The 21011-nt window shown below is 39.9% G+C and overlaps 1 protein-coding gene, 1 long non-coding RNA gene and 1 other non-coding gene across 5 annotated transcripts in view; 1 reads left to right on the plus strand and 2 right to left on the minus strand.

The window, feature by feature from the left end:
* LOC134735665 (uncharacterized) overlaps positions 1–8528 on the plus strand; it is an 84405-nt gene extending 75877 nt beyond the window's left edge. Inside the window, exons 2-3 of the long non-coding RNA XR_010119004.1 lie at positions 5905–5962; positions 7441–8528. This is a non-coding gene — a long non-coding RNA (uncharacterized lncRNA). The remainder of the gene's footprint in view (positions 1–5904; positions 5963–7440) is intronic.
* LOC129472146 (POTE ankyrin domain family member G-like) overlaps positions 1–20142 on the minus strand; it is a 31981-nt gene extending 11839 nt beyond the window's left edge. The window contains exons 1-8 of one of the 3 annotated variants that reach the window (XM_063632112.1): positions 19713–20141; positions 19432–19619; positions 13351–13465; positions 13017–13190; positions 10151–10257; positions 8712–8849; positions 6166–6236; positions 416–486 (exon numbers count right to left, since the gene is read on the minus strand). In XM_063632112.1, the coding sequence (XP_063488182.1) occupies positions 416–486; positions 6166–6236; positions 8712–8849; positions 10151–10257; positions 13017–13190; positions 13351–13465; positions 19432–19619; positions 19713–20057 (1209 nt within the window). In that variant the 5' untranslated portion in view covers positions 20058–20141. Of the gene's footprint in view, positions 1–415; positions 487–6165; positions 6237–8711; positions 8850–10150; positions 10258–13016; positions 13191–13350; positions 13466–19431 lie in introns of all 3 variants that reach the window. The other 2 variants (XM_063632113.1, XM_055261566.2) reach the window with 2 other exon arrangements.
* LOC129472829 (U6 spliceosomal RNA) lies at positions 7358–7464 on the minus strand. Its single transcript, XR_008654099.1, has one exon. It is a non-coding gene; the product is annotated as a U6 spliceosomal RNA (small nuclear RNA).
* Positions 20143–21011: the final 869 nt, after the last annotated feature.

Below are 21011 nucleotides of genomic sequence, written 5' to 3' on the forward strand. Positions count from 1 at the left end.
ACGGAGTCTTGCTCTGTCGCCCAAGCTGGAGTGTAGTGGCGGATCTCAGCTCACTGCAAGCTCCACCTCCCGGGTTCATGCCGTTCTCCTGCCTCAGCCTCCTGAGTAGCTCGGACTGCAGGCACCGGCCACCATGCCCAGCTAAGTTTTTGTATTTTTAGTAGAGACAGGGTTTCACCGTGTTAGCCAGGATGGTCTCAATCTCCTGACCTCGTGATCCGCCCGCCTCGGCCTCTCAAAGTGCTGGGATTACAGGCGTGAGCCACTGCACCTGGCCAAAAGATTCTTAAAAAAAGAATCTATTGATTATCAAAGCCTAGTCTGAAAGGTAATTTCATTTAGACTATCTAATATTGTTAAGGCAAAAAAAAAAAAAAAGGTTAAACCAAAAGTTTAAATTTAAAAGTTTCCATGCCTCTGGCTGGCCATTTTGACTTCCTTTAAGCCTTTGTGACTCTTCCCCGGATGGCAGCTTTAAGTCTTGTTCTGTTGAAAAATCCATATAATAAGTTAAAATCAACCACTTAGAACAGTTAAAAACTATTGCCTTTTAAAAACAGATTTAAGACAACATTTCATTTTATTTCATAAATTGAGCATTTAATCTTTCATGAAATTGTCATTTATAAAATAATTCTCAAAAACTTCAAAAAATCACTTGGGGAGACACCAGATGTCAGCAGTTTGAAGACACACAAACATGTCAAAAATTCCCTCATAAATTCATCCACCCAACATCAATGAACAAAACCACCATAAACACAGCTTTAAAATACAGTAGAAACATATAAGGTGAGGCCGGGCGCGGTGGCTCACGCTTGTAATCCCAGCACTTTGGGAGGCTGAGGTGGGCGGATCACGAGGTCAGGAGATTGAGACCACGGTGAAACCCCGTCTCCACTAAAAATACAAAAAAAAAATTACCCAGGCATGGTGGCGGGTGCCTGTAGTCCCAGCTACTTGGGAGGCTGAGGCAGGAGAATGGCGTGAACCCGGGAGGCGGAGCTTGCAGTGAGCCGAGATTGCGCCACCGCACTCCAGCCTGGGCGACAGAGTGAGACTCCGTCTCAAAATAAATAAATAAATAAATAAATAATAAAAATAAAAATAAATAAATAAAAATTAAAAAAGAAACATATAAGGTGACACAGTATATTGTTCTCCACTTCCTAATAGTACCTTATAAATGATTTCCAAAATCACTGCTGACACCTTTATTACTGTACAACATCTTCCTAATATCTAAAATGTTTCCCTCCACTATTCTGACAAATTTATTTTCTTTTTCTTTTTATTTTTTTTTTTAATGAGCCAGGGTCTTGCTCTGTCGCCAGGCTGGAATGCAGTGGTGCAATCAGCTCACTGCAACCTCCCACTCCCTGGTTCAAGCGATTCTCCTGCCTCAGTCTCCTGAGTAGCTGTGATTACAGGCAAGCACCACCACACCCAGCTAATTTTTGTATTTTTCGTAGAGATGGGGTTTCACCACTGGACAGGATGGTCTCGATCTCCTGACCTCATGATCCGCCTGCCTCGGCCTCCAAAGTGCTGGGATTACAGGTGTGAGCCACCACACCTGGCCTTATTTTGATCTTTTGAAATAATCCTATGTGAAGTCTTCCTTGATTCTGCATGTCTTTCCCCAAATAAACAGGTACCTCCTTCCTTGAGGCTGCCTTAGTACTTTACTGATTTTTCTACTGCATCTTTACCCCCTAAACTGTGCATTATTCCTCCACATGTCTGTCCCCTCTGCTCCAAGACTGCAGGGGAGAGTCTTACACATCATCTTTGTAAAAACAGTCTTTTTTTACTCAGAAATTTTTTATTGAGTCCTGCTAAATACATACTAGGCGTTACGGTCTAAAAAGAATGAAAATAAAGCATGTCAGGGATGGCTTTTCTAGAACACATGCCTAAGAAGAGACTTAAATATTGAGGCTAGCCAGATTAAAAGGGGTAGACAGCAGGAAAGGGTGACAGCATGCCAGGCAGCAGCAAGAGCAGGAGCGAGGCCTGAAAGAGTGAAAGTATTTGCCTACAATAGAAGGATGAGTGAGTAGGATATTACCAGCAGCTCAGTAATGCCAGAGAAAGGGCACACAGGGAAAAGGGCTAAAGATGGAGAGTGGGGCAGAAATCAGATTATGAAAGCCTTATGTGTAATTTTAAGATGCCCAGACGTTAATGTTCAAGAGTGGTCCCTGGACCTATCTGCATTAGATATAGATCACTTTAAATGCCAAAACCAATATTCCTAGTGAACAATTATTCATTAAGACAAGGTGACAGATAGCTCATGTGGACACAGCTGAGATGATACTATGTAGCAAATTCTCAATAATTCTCATGAAAGTCAATTCTATAATGAAGTCATACAAATTATAACAAATCAGTAAATATTTGGTTTGGGAAGATGCTTTGTAAAGTTATAGTGCATATGAATACAACTAAGAGTTGTGAATTCAGAGCTGTGACAATACAGCAAAGAAACCACATTGTGTTTCAGTCAGCAATCTTTAGATTTCTATCCAGTCTTCCCATCCAGTCCATAAATTCTAAGTATAATCCTGGTACTCACTCTCAAGTTTACATTAAATACTATCCCATACAAAAAACCCTCTTTCTCTTACTTCTTTTAATTATTTATATGTTGCCTTGTTTAAAGGAAGAACACAAAAATGCCCTGCTAAAGGGATTCTGTTTAGCTGCAGGCTGCAAAAGGGAAAAACACAAAGCAGGTTTTGCAGAAAATGATTTTTTAGAAGTCAGAACTATGACGTGAAGTCAAGCAGGGCACTCTAGGACTGAATTTGCTGTGCTTCCTTCATACGCTCCTTGCTCTTTCTTTTCTGGCAGCTGTGACTCACACAGGTCATGGAGAGTATCATTCCCTAAGAGGAACAGCCATGATATGCATCTTTATCTATTAAGTTCATCCGTCCCAATTCTGTGTTCTGTGGATGCTGACTTTCAGTCACGGATGGTGATACACATGGACATTTATCATCAACTTTCAGATTCTCGGATCTTTGACAAGTCTTATTGCTGAGAGTCAAACTAGTAGGATGCAAATTATAAATGCTGATTATCCAATTACCTACTCAAAATATCCTACACGAATATTCCATTAAACATGCATAGAAAAACATTAGTCATTCCTGCTGACCTGCTGCTCTTTGCTCTTCTGTATTCACCAGAAAATTTCCTACTCCTTCCTCACGTCCAGGTTAAATACTGGTGTACAACCTGGAAACCTGTATATCATTTGAGATTTCTCTCTGTCCCCCAAGCCTTTCTCATTCAATTATCACTAAATCATATTGACTATACCTCTCTTCTGCCTCCGTTTTGCATTCCCACTGCCACTGGGAACATAAACATTTACAAAATGGCTTTTATTTAAAAGAAAACCGCAACTATTAATGTCATTTCTTACATGAAAAAAAAATTAAGCCAAACAAATGAAAAAGGCATAACAAGGGCCAACACATTAAAATGAGTAACTGAGATTCCTAACGTTATTTATTTCACCATGGATGGGTGAAAGCCTTATAATACATTGATACTAGTCCAAGGATGTGTGACATGGAAACTACAGCTGACTACTGCAAAAGCTTCCTTTGTCTCCTGGTTTCTTTACATGGTAAAGAACCTTCCATCAATCCCAGCAAACTATAGGCTACAGACCAAATCCAATCTGCCTTATGCCTTTGTAAATAAAGTTTTATAGGAGCTCAGTCATGCCTGTTTGCTTACGTATAATCACGATTTCACGCTACAAAGGAGACAACAGCAGGGTTAAGCAGATATGACAGAGACCACATAGTCTAAAATATTTCCCACCTGGTCCTTTACAGAAAAAGCTTGCTAACCTGTTTTACACCGTAACCAGAATGCCTTAATACTCAAATTTAATCTTGTGACTCCCCTGCTCAAATTTCTCCAATGAGCCCCTGCAGCACACACTGTTGGCTCCCTATCAATAGCCATGCCTTATCCTTTCTTGCAGAAGAAACACAAGTCTATTGGGATATTTATTATCCCAATCTCCCTCCTCAGCCTCAGAAAGAGAAATGTTTATTCTAAGCTAATCAGGTATTTGCCTTCCCAGTGCCTGGTTTGGGAATGAGCATGCGGTGTGACCCAGCCAATGAAATGCTACAGGAAGCCCCTTGCATGCTTCTAAGTTTTCTCCCTGTTTAAAAGACACATGTGAAGAAAAGCAGCGCTCGCGATGTTGTGTTGGGAGAACAAGAAGTTTGGAGCTGCTGCGGATTAGCCAACCACGAAAGGAGACGTGAATAAAACACTGCCAACAGCACAGCTGAAAGAGGGACAAGCGGGATCCCTAGGATATCAATGAACAAACAAAACAACTCTGGTTCCTACTGTTTTAGCCACTGCTCATCTAGTATTTGCAGTCCAAAGCATTCTACCTGGTAAACTTCCCATGGCCCACAGGATAAGACCTACTCATTTCTATAGTATTAAAAAGTCTATCATAAACTTGCCTTAGCTAAATATCCACCTCATTCCCAACCTCTCGTATCTCACACTTTTGGTACTAGCAAAAGTGAATTGCTCAGAAACCCTGCAAAGTTCACTCAAGCATCTTGTCTTTTGCACTTGCTGCTCTTCCTGCCAAACAGGCAATCTCACTAGATGTTCCTTCTGGCAAACACACGACCTCGTTGCATGTTCCTTCTGCCAAACATTCTTCTTCTGCTTCTTTACCTAGAAAAATTCTTTCTCTGCATGCTTACCTTAAATCATACCTACTTTTTTCCAAAATTTTCATTCCTCATTACATATGTCTGGCACATAATCAATATATAATAAATCATAATTATAAGCTTCCAGTGGGCATCTAGCACACAGTAACCACTGGGAATAAAGTAGTAAAATAATGAAAATGACAATGATAATAACAAGCTCCTGTCTGTATTTTTGTTTGTGTTATTTAGCATCATAAAAAATGGTTAGTATCTAAAGGCATTTGATAGTTATTTGTTAAGCGGACAAGTGAAAACATAAATAGAAATGTTTTCTTTGTAAATTCTGTTGAAAAAGCACAAAAATGGAGACAGCTCCACTACGAGCACCTTAAAGATCAAAACTACATCTATTCCATCTTTGTCTCCTGCAACTTATAAAACCTAACTTACAGAAGCTCTTTGATAAATAGATGGCTAAATTAAAGGTGTCCTCATACAGTTTAGACTATACAATGTATTAGGTGTCCACAACCAGGTAGCATACTAGCATTTTTGTTAGTGTGAAACATTTTTCTACTTTTATTATAATCTGCTGAGCCTAGAGTTGGGCAATTTGTATATTTATTATGACAATCTCTTGGCAAATGGTAGCAGAGCATCTTGTTCTAACAAAATTACTGTTATCATGACAATTAACCAGCAGGTAGAACACATCTTGTACCAACAAAGTAAATATATCTCTTTCCAATTTCAAATGAGAAGGAATGAAGTCAGTAACAGTGAGACCTTATTGGGACAAGCATATGTAACATGACTTGTGCTTCAGTGTTCTTTCGTGATCAAAAATTCCTTACTTTTACTTTTTTATCTATGGTAGAACCACCCAGAGCAGGGGTCCTCAACTACCAGGCCACAGACTCGTAACAGTCCATGGACTATTATGAACCACACCACACAGGAGGAGGTGAGCAGTAGGCAAGCCAGGGAAGCTTCACCTGTACTTACAGCCACACCCCATGGCTCCTATTACCACCTGAAATCTGCCTCCAGTCAGATCAGTGATAACATCAGATACTCATTGGAGCATGAACCCTGTTGTGAACTGCCCATCCGAGGGATCTAGGTTGTGTGCTTCGTATGAGAATCTAATGCCTGATGATCTGTCACTGTCTCACTTTGCCCCCAGATGAGACCATCTAGTTACAGAAAAATAAGCTCAGAGCTTCCACGGATTCTACATTATGGTAAGTTGTATAATTATTTCATTATATATTACAACGTAATAATAATATAAAGTAGCACAATAAATGTAACATGATTGAATAATGCTGAAACCATCCCCACCTTTCCCCAGCCCATGGAAAGATTGTCTTCCACAAAACCGGTCCCTGGTGCCAAAAAGGTTGGGGACAACTGACCTAAAGTAATTCACTGTCACAAGTCTTACCTGGATTGCTGTTTTCAGAAGAAATTTTTAGCATCTGTTTTTCTTTGTAGTCAGAAAGTAACTGGCAAATTCTATGTATAAAAATATAATAAACCAAATTACTATTTTAATACTGATATAAAAAATACTTACCAAATGTAAAATTCTTAAGAGTATTTCAAACAATATCAGAATATCAGAACTTAACAGGATTATCCCATCCACTTATGAGTACATTCTGCAAACTTCTCTTTAAGCTTCTAATTAAAGAAGAAAAAAATGTAGGGTGAAATACTCATAAATCGAGGGCATGTGACCCAGTAAATTAGGTTGCATTAGCATGACATAATAAAAAGTGTCCCAACTCTGCATAAGTCTTAGCTCCATAATGAACAGCTATTTGTTCTTGGACAACTTGCTTCTCTTAGGCTCAATGTCTTCTTCAACAAAGTGAAGACTTTGCTGCCTTATTTCCCTAGGTTGTTATAAAGATTTAAGGAGATAACATTTTTTAAATGCTGAGAGAAATAGTAAAGCAATGGAATAATCTCTTCCTAAACTTTATGACTAAAATTATCTTGGAATCCCAAATAAAACCCAATGCGTATTTTGTTCATAGGTTCTAATATGCAAATGTTGTAGTTTTCAGAAAATGTTATTGAGTCCTAATTTTGCCTCTTAGTTGTCCTACTCCTTATGGCTTATAATTCAGGGCATCTCAACTATGTCATAGTTTGTAACTAAATTTATTCATAAATATCTCATTAAAGTAGGTAATGTGATTGTCCACTATTACGGAGTTGAACAATCACACCAAGGGCAGAAAAACCAATGGATGTTAAGACCTGGTTTGGACCAACAATCCTTCTCTACAGACTCAAACTCTCAGCCAGCAGATGTTTGTGAGGATAATGCTTTATACTGATGTTCAATTCCAGCTGACATGGGAGACCAAAAGTCTACTTTTATTTTTTTTAGTTTCCATGAAGAAGTTGCAAGTTGACATTCTGTAATTGTCATACATACATACTAACAATGTATTTTGCACCGAACACGTTATTCAGCTCAAAGTCATCTCATAGACCATCTTACATGACTATTTTTGCAGTGCAAATCACAATTTCAATATTTTGGTGGCACCCATTTTGCTTTGATTCACACTGTTTCCTTAGAGCTAGTCAGCAAATAGTCAAATGACCTTCCAGTGACTGCACAAAATATGGAATGCTTCAAAGATTTGTGCTGCCTCCTTATGCAGAAGCCATGCTAACTTTCTCCATATTGTTCCAATTTTAGGATATGTGCCACCGAAGCAAGCACAAAGCCCTACTCTTACACATGATTAGTGATGAGTCATGGACAAGGCTTGGCTCTGTTAAGTCCAACTAACCTACTTGAGATTCTGAGAATTCTCTTCAATGGCTTCCTGTGAGCTAGAATTTGAAAATATTTTAAAATCTTGAGCTAGAGATGGAAGTAGCTTGGACGATTTTCATTATCATGTAAATCAGATCACTCAAGGGGCCAACCACAGCTGGGAGTCACTGCTCAGGGGAAGGTTCATATGGGATTTTCTACTGCCCAAGGTTCTATACAGGATATAAAGGTGCCTCACAGTACAGATCTGGTAGCAAAGAAGAAGAAACAAACACTGATCTCTTTCTGCCACATTATTTGAACCCCTCTGACCCTTTAGAACAAGCCCACCCAATACCTGCTAGAGAAAAGACCAACAACGGCCTCAAAGGATCTCTTACCATGAAGGTCTCAGCTAATTCTTGGCTAAGATGTGGGTTCCACATTAGGTTCTGAATATGGGGGGAAGGGCCAATTTGCTCACTTTGTGTGTGGTTTATAAAGTCAGGACGCCCAGCAGCCAGAGCAGGGGGCTGGTGCTTTGGGAACAATGGCTGAGCATATAAGCATAGGTATGGGAACTAAAAAACGTTGTACTTCAAAGTCACTGTATGAATCGCCATGAAGACTTGAGGGACCTGAATCTACCGATTCATCTTAAGGCAGCAGGACCAGTTTGAGTGGCAACAATGCAGCAACAGAATCAATGGAAACAACAGAATGATTGCAATGTCCTTTTTTTTTCTCCTCCTCCTGACTTGATAAAAGGGACTGTCTTCCTTGGATTTAGTGAACCCCTTCGGTTCCTGAAAAATTCAAGGAGTATATAGGACATAGTCCCCAGAAGACAGTACAAGACTTTCTGATAAACTGGACATTTCCAGGCCCAAATAACTAATCAGAAAAATCAAAGATGTGACACTATTTTTTATCCCATGCATAGGTGTTACACTTGGATGAAATGAACAATGTTGGGATCTCTAAGGATAAAGGTCTTAAAAGTCTTGACATAAAGAATCCTGCACCCATTGGTACTTCTAACTTGTCTTGCTTTTTGTCTGATTTCTGGCTGATGCAGGGGACTAACTCACTGCCACTCTAAAACTACCTGAACCAAACTATGACATCTCACTTGATATGTAAGATGCAACTGTTATAATTATTTTAAACCTCAATTTAGCATTAACTAGCCTTTTAATGTAAACACTTACACATTATGATGACTAGAAACAGCATACTCTCTGGCCGTCTGTCCAGATAGATCTTGAGAAGATACATCAATACTTTGCTCAAGTAGAAGGCTGACTATACTTGCCGATCCACAACATACAGCAAGTATGAGAGCAGTTCTAAAATGACAGAAATAGGAACTGTAATAAAGTTATTTTAAAAGCTAACTTGATATACGTTACCAATTTAACTTCTTGCCTGTCTGTGCAGAATCAAACATTTACATGCACTAAAATACATAAGCATCTTCAGTGCTCAAGTGTTCATCTTTGTAAAATACCACCAAGGTTAACAAGAAGGGACAAAACAAACCCTCTTATCTCAGTGGGGTATTGCATAGCAGAAGCTACCAATTTAAAGTCCTTTGATGGGCAAGAAACAATGTTAGGGCCACTTATCTGAAGTGAACAAAGATTTAAGTGAAGATTTCATCACAGCTTCCCTAGACTGATAAGCTGTAATAGAAAATCAGCTAGGGGGTAACATAAATAAGAGCTCTCTGCATGCTGAAAGCAGTAAGATTAATAATAATGGTAAGAATAGTAGTCACAGGAGTTTCAGTTAATGATGCCAATAAGCATGTGCTAGGCACTGAATTAAATGCCATATCTATCTTTCTTATGCACAGCCAACTTTGAAGGATATATTCTCCTTTTCATATATGACAACATATTTGGCGGTAAATAACGTTCCCAAGGTCACACGCCTAGCAAGTAAGAAAGTTAGGAATTAAACCCAGTATTGTGTGAATCCAAAGTCTAGCTCTTTTCTCTTTATCACCCACCTATGGCTTCCCTTCATTAAAGGAAAAGTGTATCCACTTAAAACTATCTTCACTCCCTTCTCTCCATACCAATTAAAAATGAAAACATCAAAATACACTGGAAATAAAAAAGGAAAAAAGCTGTTGAACTCACAGTATGTGGGAACAGCAATTAATTGTCATGTAGGGATAAGCTAACAATATTCTTCAAAGAAAGCAACTTAAGGCAAAGTCATTGAAAAGACAAAAGGATTTTCTACTCCTATTTATGTTTAATACAGCGTATTTAGTGGAAAAGCATGTAAGACACAGAGGTTAAAAACTATTAGAAAGGGTTAAGAAATTCAATACTGACTCATAACTTTAACTGAAAGTTAAAGTTCAAACTTCATAATATTAATATGAAATCCCTCTAGCTAACATAAGATCATGTAACCAAAAATGTCACATAACAAATAACGTCAATATAATAAAAGATGAATCCTACTAAAACTGTTCTTTATGTTGCCCAGTCCAAATAACTGTTTTTCTACCTAACTGATTTGTGTTCATACTGATCACTATATCCCAGTAAGTATACATTCATCTTATTAATTTAATATTTATGACTTGAGTGACTGCTATCTAGAACACACAGATTAAAAGAAAGAACTATACCTTCCATATATATCCAGTGAATTTAAATTAGCTTTTTTCTTGATTAAAAATTTCACCACTTGCTGTTTTTGTTCATGTACACCAAGTAACAGTGGTGTGAGGCCAAGCTGCAAAACAATATAAAGCAAAAACTTATGTAATTCAAAAAAGTACATATTCCTCAACCGAAGTAGAAACTTTATATAAGATCTTATGGACTTACATGCATAGAAAGTAAATAAAATGTAGTCGCTTCCTTCTCACTCTTCTGTGTTTTCCCACACGCTGCTCCTTCCCTTGGAAACACCCCTTCTCTGCCTCACCACGTTAACTCTAATCAACTCAAAAACTCACTTTAAACATTTACTGCTTCCAAGACCCTTTACTTCTAATTCAGCATTTGGCATGGTATTATTGGATGATAATATTTTTCCCATCTAAACAAAGAGCTTCCTGAGGGCAGGAGCTGTATCTTTTGTCTGTATATCCTCAACCCTAAGACAAATTGTGTATAAAGCAAGAATTTGCATGTAAAATGTTTCCTTAGTTTCATGTTTTACCGAAAGTTCAACCTCCAACACGCAACAAAAATTGCTATTAAAACTCATACTGCCCATTTGAAAAAATTTTCCAACATTCATTTATTTAAAATCTATCTGTATTTAATTTTCCCAGATTGTTAACTAAATCATCAGTTCATAGGACTACTGAAACTAAATTAACAGAATTCCTATCTGTATTCTTAGTAACTCCATGGTTTTAAGTGTTTAAAACTGCCATGCTGATTATGCCAAAGCTCTACATACTTGAGACGCACTGGATAGTCCATAATACAACCTCAATTGGCAAAAAATGGTTTAGAATTTGCTATAATTCTAATTGAGAAAACTCTGCTCTTAACGACTTACTGACCTAAGCACTTGAATGATTGAACAAAGAGACACAAAATGCTGAGAGGGCCATCCTCTACTTACTGAAAGACTACTCACAGCAAATTTCTAAAGACTTTCTGAATGGCAGTGAATAACTGATGGTAGAAAGGAAAATGTATTATTCTGTAACCTGATAGATACTACCAATAATATTCATTTTAATGTCTCGATCACAGAGATAAAAGACAGACTAGGCCAGGAATGGTGGCTCACACCTGTAATCCTAGCATTTTGGGAAGCTGAGGTGGGTGAACCGCTTGAGCCCAGGAGTTCAAGACCAGCCTGAGAAACATGGCAAAAACCTCATCTCTACTAAAAAAAAACTGAAGTTGGAGGGCCATCTGAGCTTGGGGAGGTCGAGGCTGCAGTGAGCTGTGATTGCACCACCACACTCCAGCCTGGGAAACAGAGTGAGACCCCATCTCAAAAAAAAAAAAAAGTCAGATTAACGTTACTGGAAAGGAAAGATTTAAAGAAATCAGCACATATCCAACTGCAACTCTTCTAGAGCTACCTTAAGTTTCTGAGATATAAGAATTTACATATTACATTTCTGTATTCAGTGGTTCTTAAGCAGGAGTGTATCCAGATTTTGAGAAAATTGTTGTTGTTATTGTTGTTGTTGTCGTTGTTGTTGGTCTCATTATGTTGACCAGGCTAGACTCGAACTCCTGAGCTGAAGCGATCCTCCCACCTCAGCCTCCCTAGCAACTGGGACTACAGCCATGCACCACCATGCCTGGCTTCAAGGAAACATTTTCAAATATACATATCCAGGCTTTATAAGACTTACTGTATCAAAATCTTCAGGAAAAAGCCTAGACTTGTTGATTATTTAAACATTTTCCTCAGGTTACTGGGATGCACAATTCTAGCTGAAAGCTAGTGTAATAGACAATTACTTCAGTCTCATTTCTCACCCACATGACCAATTCCCTTTCTCATTTGAAGATTTGGCCAAAAAGAGTAAGGAGGAGGAGAGAGACCCATTTGCTGAAAACACCACATGATTGTCCCCGGTAAGAGAAAAACAGGGTCTAGTCAACTCAAAATCCAACTTGATCTTGTTACTTATTTATCTTCCACCTTCCCATCCAGACACTCTAGATTTGAAAGCAGAGCTGAGACTCTAATTGGCCATTTCTACCAGAATAGGATACTAAGTCAGTTAATTACTTGATATTCCCTCTGCTCAAGGGTTTCCCCTTACATTACACCTATATTCACTGCCAATCTGGTTCCTCAGAGGCCTCCTAAAATTGACCTCTAGGCAGTTTACAACCCACTAACTCCCTCTCCCAAACTGAAAACTGTCATTCTCTAAAATTGAAGAGAACCTTGTCTCACCATAAAAAGGAAACAAATCAACAACACCACCACACACACACACAACCTCTTCACGGTCTTTTCCCTCTATTACCTAATTTCCAAATTGGCCCTGGTATTTCGGATTGCTCTTTTTCCCTTTCCACTTCTGCCCCATGAGCAATCAGAAATATCTGAAGCTTTGCCACTGAGAGGTGCATCACCTCGTATCTATTACTGCTTTTTAGGAACTTGCCAAAGGAGCAGGATCTCTATTCACTGAAACATGTTTAAGTTTTCTTGGAGTTTTCATGTAAAACCTATTTCAGGGCAAATTTTGCCATTTTACATTCATTAGGGGGAAAAAATCCTAGGAGGGAAAAATTGAAAAATAGTAAGTATTACCTTTTATAAATTCAGTGTTTTCAAAAAAAGTATTTACCACAAGTGCATTAAAAAAAACTGTACCCTCTAATGCTTCTTTGAAAGTTACAATATTTAAAATAAAATCTTAGATAATTAATTCATTTCAAAATATTTTCATTCAGGTTATGCTTGAGCTTCCAAATACGGAAAACTGGCCCTTACACAGGTCAGTGTTAAAATGAATGCATTTCAGTATTTTGAAGATAAAATTCGTAGATCTATACCTTGTTTTCTGATTCAATATCAGCACCATATAAGAGCAGTGCTTTGGCCATTAATTTATCGTCGTTGTAGATAGCATAGTGCAGACTGGTATTTCCATACTCATCTGGAATAGTTGGATCAGTGCCATGTTCCAGCAACATTAATGCACATTCATCTTCCTGGCATTGTACGGCCTGTCAGTATTAGACCAAAAACAAATTACAAATCCTAGGAATTCAAAATAAACATTCCACAGCTTTCACCAACTAGTTATATTTAAAGGAGAAAACTCATTTTTATGCTATGTATTGAAATCAAACCCACCTCACGCTGATATAGTTGGCTACTGCATACCTTTGTCAGAGCTGTCCTCTTTTTGTCGTCAAGGACATTAAGTTCACAACGTCTGTCCAGCAGGAGTTTTACTACTTCTGAATTCCCACTGGCAGAGGCCAGATGTAGAGCAGTCCTGTGAGTGAGAAGACTTTTTAGGAAATTGTAGTGCACTAGCTACAGCCGTATCAATGATTTACGTAATTGCAAACACTGAATACCCTGCTATTACTCTGCCTTCAAAACAAACATTTAACTTTCCCATGAAAAAACCACACTATTTATTATCTCTCATTACTGGCTGTATTAATGAAAGAGCAGCCTATATGAATACAAAGAGCATAGCCCTTGGATGACATTCAACTTGGGCTGGAATCCTACTTGAAGCTCTGTCACTTCCTGGCTGTTGCTTAGCCTTTTGGGGTCTCAGTTTCCTCGTCAATAAAATAGGAATGAAAATAGTAGCTTTCTCACAGGAAACCACTGTAATGCTTAAATGAGACTCTGCACAAAAGATATAGAATAGTTCCTAACAACAGCTCAATAATTGTTAGATATTATAATTTTTACTAATACCACTAAAGAATTAAGTGAGATGATACAATTATACCTACACTTTCAGGTATGTTTTAAATATTGCAGGTAACATTGTATTTTAGTGATTCTAAGATGATCATTGTCTCCATGTTGTCTCCACTGAGATACCACCTACAATTCATGATTTACTATAATTGGCGGCATTCAAATAATTCTCTTATTGAGATATAAAATAATGGGGCATCATACAATCCCTGGTGCCTTACATTAAGTAGAATATGTTATAACAGGTCTGGGGCGGTTCCAGTCTGATGACCAGCATTTAGATAAATTTTAGTTCTTAAAAGTACTGTGGAATAAGACAGCTGAGGTGAAAACAACAAATTTCTAAAATAAACCAATTTTTACTTTGGTTTTCAATAAACTTTAAGCCAAAGAAAACTTGGAATTGAAATGCATACCATGGCCTTATTTTTTTCAATACTTAGAGTTATACAATGTATGTACATCAGATATTTCCAATGATTCATATTAGGATTTAAGACTGTTATAAATTTTCTCTTTTTAAAAAGGATTTATGAAACTATTTGTGGAGCTTTTTTCAACTTTTACATTCAGGGGTACATGTGCAGGATGTGCAGGTTTGTTACATAGGTAAACGTGCACCAAGGGGGTTGGTTGTACAGACTATTTCATTACCCAGGTGTTAAGCCCAGTACCCGTTCGTTCTATTTCCTGCTTCTTTCCCTCCTCCCACCCTCCACCCTCTGATAGGCCCCAGTGTGTGTTGCTTCCCTCTAGGTATCTGTGTGTTCTCATCATGTAGCTCCCACCTATAGGTGAGAACATGCAGTATTGGGTTTTCTCTTCCTATGTTAGTTTGCTAAGGATAATGGCTTTCAACACCATCCATATCCCTGCAAAGGACATGCTCTTGTTCCTTCTTTCATGGCTGCATAGTATTCCATGCTGTTTATGTACCACATTTTAGTACTTAAAACAACTAAAACAGTCTTTACCCAAGACTTATAAATTTTCAAAAGGGCAGTTAAGGGTTGCCTTTTACTATTTTCTACCTTCGGAAATGCTTCTGTTTGAAAGGAGGGAGGAAAAGCTTCCATTGAGATTAAGTCCTAATGCCCCAATTTTAAATCTCTCAGCTTGCTTAAGCCTAGCAGGTAAACATGAAGTTTTCAAAGATGGAAGGATCCTGAGAGATAGTAGAATATGCCTGCCCCATAATAGGTGTCTGGCTTATGTCTGATGACTAAATGGATTGAAAAAATGGAAGAACACAGCTTGGGAGTTCAATATTTTTAAAGAAAACTCCTGTAGAGTTGGGCAATACATGTGCAATACTAATAATCTTTTATATTTGCTATTTTAATTTTCATAAATATATAACTAAAATGATTAATTCATACTTTTTACATGTTAGTCTATATATAATGAAAAGGTAATTATGTAATAAAATGTATATACAATAAAATCTACAGGAACAGGTAAACACAATCCCTCTACTTCTGAAGAGGGTAAAAGTTCACAGTAGATAGCTAACCACAGAAATAAAAATAAATAATAGAATGTGAGAAATTATTTGCATCTACGCAAGAAGCATATTCCTTCTCTTCCCAAGGATTATTTCATTACTAATGAACCTTAACTAAAACTTCAGATGTTCATTGCAGAAATCACAGATAAGAGAAAGGGAAAAACTTCACTTACAAATCCCCAGAAACAAGTTTGATTATATTTTCTACATATTTTCAGCTAACACAAGAGCAGATTCTGTTCGTATATATGTGTAACAAACTGGTTTTTTTCTCACTTGATATAGCAAAGTACATCTTTGCATGTCGACATATCTCTGTATCTACTGACATCCTCAATAGTTACATATTATTCCATCCTATGGATGCACTGAAATTTGTTCATGAAATCTTTATATAGGTTCTTCTAAATACACTGCTATTTTAAGCAATACTAAGAAAAACAGACATTTGGTAAAGATATTTCAGTATAATGGAATTGATGAGTAAAAAGCATAACCTTCTTAAAATGTGGTTCTTACCACTAAAGTGTCTGTTTGAAAACCTGCAGCAATTTAAACTTTAAACAACTATATAAGTACCACTGTTCTTCATCCTCACAAACTTTGTGGATAGAAAACAGTATTTCTTTTTTTTTTTTTTTTTTTTTGAGATGGAGTCTCACTCTGTCACCCATGCTGGAATGTAGTGGCACGATTTCGGCTCACTGCAACCTCCACCTCCCTGGTTCAAGCAACTCTCTTGCTTCAGCCTCCTGAGTAGCTGAGATTACAGGTGTGTGCCATCATGCCCAGCTAATTTTTTATATTTTTAGTAGAGATGGGAGCTCACCACACTGGCCAGGCTGGTCTCAAACTCCTGACTTCATGATCCACCTGCCTCAGCCTCCTAAAGTGCTGGGATAACAGGCGTAAGCCACTGCACCCGGCCTTTCATTCCTCCTCTAACTTAAATAGAAAACAGTATTTCAGACATGAAGTCCTTGCCCACGCCTATGTCCTGAATGGTATTGCCTAGGTTTTCTTGTAGGATTTTAATGGTTTTAGGTCTAACATATAAGTCTTTAATCCATTTTGAATTAATTTTTGTATAAGGTGTAAGGAAGGGATCCAGTTGCAGCTTTCTACATATGGCTAGCCAGTTTTCCCAGCACCATTTATTAAATAGGGAATCCTTTCCCCATTTCTTGTTTTTGTCAGGTTTGTCAAAGATCAGATAGTTGTAGCTATGCGGCATCTGAAACACCAAAAGCAATGGCAACAAAAGCCAAAATCGACAAATGGGATCTCATTAAACTAAAGAGCTTCTGCACAGCAAAAGAAACTATCATCAGAGTGAACAGGCAACCTACACAATGGGAGAAAATTTTTGCAACCTACTCATCTGACAAAGGGCTAATATCCAGAATCTACAATGAACTCAAACAAATTTACAAGAAAAAAACAAACAACCCCATCAAAAAGTGGGCAGAGGACATGAACAGACACTTCTCAAAAGAAGACATTTATGCAGCCAAAAAACACATGAAGAAATGCTCCTCATCACTGGCCATCAGAGAAATGCAAATCAAAACCACAGTGAGATACCATCTCACACCAGTTAGAATGGCCATCATTAAAAAATCAGGAAACAACAGGTGCTGGAGAGGATGTGGAGAAATAGGAACACTTTTACACTGTTGGTGGGACTGTAAACTAGTTCAACCATTGTGGAAGTCAGTGTGGCGATTCCTCAGGGATCTCGAACTAGAAATACCATTTGACCCAGCCATCCCATTACTGGGTATATACCCAAAGGACTATAAATCATGCAGCTATAAAGACACATGCACACGTATGTTTATTGCGGCACTATTCACAATAGCAAAGAGTTGGAACCAACCCAAATGTCCAACAACGATAGACTGGATTAAGAAAATGTGGCACATATACACCATGGAATACTATGCAGCCATAAAAAATGATGAGTTCGTGTCCTTTGTAGGGACATGGATGAAACTGGAAAACATCATTCTCAGTAAACTATCACAAGGACAAAAAACCAAACACCGCATGTTCTCACTCATAGGTGGGAATTGAACAATGAGAACTCATGGACACAGGAAGGGGAACATCACACTCCGGGGACTGTTGTGGGGTGGGGGGGAGGGGGGAGGGACAGCATTAGGAGATACACCTAATGCTAAATGACGAGTTAATGGGTGCAGGAAATCAACATGGCACATGGATACATATGTAACAAAACTGCACATTGTGCACATGTACCCTAAAACCCTAAAGTATAATAAAAAAAAAAGAAAAAAAAAAAAAAAAAAAAAAAGAAAACAGTATTTCATTCCTCTTCTAACTTAAATTCCTTCTTCTACCAGGAACACTATCTTTTCCTATGCGCATAGGTCACTGGTAGATATGCAAAAAAGTACTTTGCCCAATTTTAAAATGTGCTTATTTTATTATATCTGCATATATAGGCCAGGCACGGTGGCTCACGCCTGTAACCCCAGCACTTCGGGAGGCCAAGATGGGTGGATCACGAGGACAGGAGTTCAAGACCAGCCTGGCCAAGATGGTGAAACCCCATCTCTACCAAAAATACAAAACAATTAGCCAGGCGTGGTGGCAGGTGCCTGTAATCCCAGCCACTCAGTAGGCTGAAGCAGAGAATTGCTTGAACCTAGGAGGCAGAGGTGGCAGTGAGCCAAGATCGCACCACTGCACTCCAGCCTGGGCAACAGAGTGAGACTCCATCAAAAAAATATATAAATAGGCATTTGTGTTTTCTTCTGGTATGTTTCTCTTTTCATATATTTAAAATTTTTAATCTATACTCTTATTTTTGTGATATAAACATCTAGCTAGTTTTCTCCAAAAATGAATTATGAACAATCCATCTTTTTTAAATAATAAAAAACATCACCATTATCAAGTGCTAAATTCTTACATATATTTGGGTATTTCTAAATTTCCTATTCTGTTTTATTCATTGATGTCTTTTCAGCTGTTAGTAAACAATTTGTGGAAATAAATAACATGCACATTTTGATATCTGGAAAGGCAAGCCTTTTACCACTCTGTTACAAAAAAATTTATCACAATAATAAAAGACAGCATGTGTAATTTAAAAACGCTAAAACTGCTATTTTTATTTGGCTTAGGTAAAAGTGATAAATAGAAAAAGCTCACATCTTTTTTTTTTTTTTTGAGACGGAGTCTCGCTCTGTCTCCCAGGCTGGAGTGCAGTGGCGCTATCTTGGCTCACTGCAAGCTCCGCCTCCCGGGTTCACGCCATTCTCCTGCCTCAGCCTCCTGAGTAGCTAGGACTGCAGGCACCTGCCACTGCGCCTAGCTAATTTTTTTTATATTTTTTAGTAGAGACGGGGTTTCACCACGTTAGCCAGGATGGTCTCCATCTCCTGACTTCGTGATCCGCCTGCCTAGTCCTCGCAAGGTGCTGGGATGACAGGCATGAGCCACCCCACCCAGCCAAAAAGCTCACATCTTAAGAAAATTCGATCTTCCTATTCGAGCACAGGAACCATCTTCCCATTTCAGTTTCCTTCTAAGGTTCCTCAGTAAAGAACATATTTACATAGTGTACATTTACATAAAACCCATACTGGATTTTATTTGAAGAATATTTAGCCCTGAAGTTGATGTGTTATGGGGCTTCGTTCTTAGTTCTCAATATACACTTTTCTATAACGTATAGAACATTGTTTTAAAATCTGTAGATTAAAAATAATCTGCATCGACAATTTTGCGAGTTAAATCACTTTAAAACAGTCTATTAGTGTTCTACGAGGAAAATTATAATTTGATTGGAAATCAGCTAAAGTTTTGTTTTTGTGTTGCAGCTCATAAAGGGGCCTGGGCCCTGACCTCTCTGAGGTTTCCACAGCCAGTGTGGTGTGAGGCCTGCGGAGGCGAGAAAGCCAGGTCCCCCTCCTCCCCCGCCAGGAGGGTATGTCCCCATCATCCCCCCACGTCCCACCTCCTCCCAGCCCGGGCCTGGTTACCTCTTTTGCTTGTCCTTCTTGTTCACGTCAGTGTCCCTGAGCATGACGATGAGATCCTTTCTGGGGACTTTACCCCACCAGGCAGCTCTGTGGAGCTTGTCCAGATCTTCTCGACGGACGTGGTACCTGGGCTCCATGAAGGCGCTGTCATCGTAGTCTTCCCAAGCGCCCACGTTGCTTCTGAGCGTCTTCACAGCGGAGTCATCGTGGTCTCCAGAAGCGCCCACGTTGCTTCTGAGCGTCTTCACAGCGGAGTCGTCGTGGTCTCCAGAAGCACCCACGTTGCTTCTGAGCGTCTTCACAGCGGAGTTGTCGTGGTCTCCAGAAGTGCCCACGTTGCTTCTGAGCGTCTTCACAGTGGAGTCGTCGTGGTCTCCAGAAGCGCCCACGTTGCTCTTGCCTCTCCCCCTGCAGCAGGGGAAGCAATGGCAGCACCACTTGCCCATCTTGCTTCTGAGTGTCTTCATAGCAGAGTCGTCGTGGTCTCCAGAAGTGCTCACGTTGCTCTTGCCTCTCCCCCTGCAGCAGGGGAAGCAGTGGCAGCACCACTTGCCCATCTTGCTTCTGAGACCAAATGGCTTCTTCACAGAGGAGGCAGCCGGCATTGAACCAACCTCAGCCACCATCTGCTTTTAACAGCCAGGAGAGGCCAGTAGTAGTGAGCAGATCGCGTCTACTAACCAGTTTCACCAACCAGCAGGTAACTCCGGGTTTCCAATCTGTTTGAAAAGTCAATCCCAACCAAAACCTGCCAACCCCAGCAGGGGAGGCCAGCCCACCCCACCCAGGAAAAACCCACACCCACCCAGGGTGACCCCACGCCCACCCCAGGAAGGGCCACCCCCCCCCAAGAAAACACCCGGCCCACCCAAGGGAATGCCGAACCCAGCAGAGAAAAGGTCAAGCCCAGCAAAAAAACGTGAGAGAGGAAACGTCAACCCAAGGAGAAACCGTCAATCCAAGAAGGAAAGGTCAATCCAAGCGACCAACGCAAAGCCAAGCCAAGCCAAGCCGCTACAGGCCAGCCAAGCCGCTACGCACGTGTGGCATGCGCGTGCACTTACACGCCAGCCAAACCGTTACGCACGTGCAGCGTGCGCGTGCAAGCCGTTACAGGCCAGTGAAGCCGTTACACACGTGCGGCACGCGCGTGCAATTACACGCCAGCCAAACCGTTATGCGCGCGCGGCGTGCGCGTGCGGCGTGCGCGTGCGGCGTGCGCATGGGGCGTGCGCGTGCGCGTGCAGCGTGCGCATGGGGCGTGCGCGTGCGGCGTGCGCATGGGGCGTGCGCATGCGCGTGCGGCGTGCACATCTCAGGTGGCGTCAGTGCACGTGGCACAGACGCTGGCCGATGCGTGCAACCCGCTGCGTGCAACCCGCGTAACTCTTGGCGCCACGAATGTCACTGAGAGCTTGGTGTTCCCGGCAAACTTCCTGGGAGTCAGCCGAGCTTTCAAGCCATTGAGAAGCCTCTGGTGAAAAAACCTCTTGAAGCAGGACTGGGGCTAAGCGGCTGGAACTTGAGGATGCTGACAGCCTCCTCTGAAGAAAGCCCCCAGGACACTCCTGGCGGTGCTG

Source organism: Symphalangus syndactylus, chromosome 22 (genome assembly GCF_028878055.3).
Source record: "Symphalangus syndactylus isolate Jambi chromosome 22, NHGRI_mSymSyn1-v2.1_pri, whole genome shotgun sequence".
Lineage (NCBI taxonomy): Eukaryota > Metazoa > Chordata > Mammalia > Primates > Hylobatidae > Symphalangus > Symphalangus syndactylus.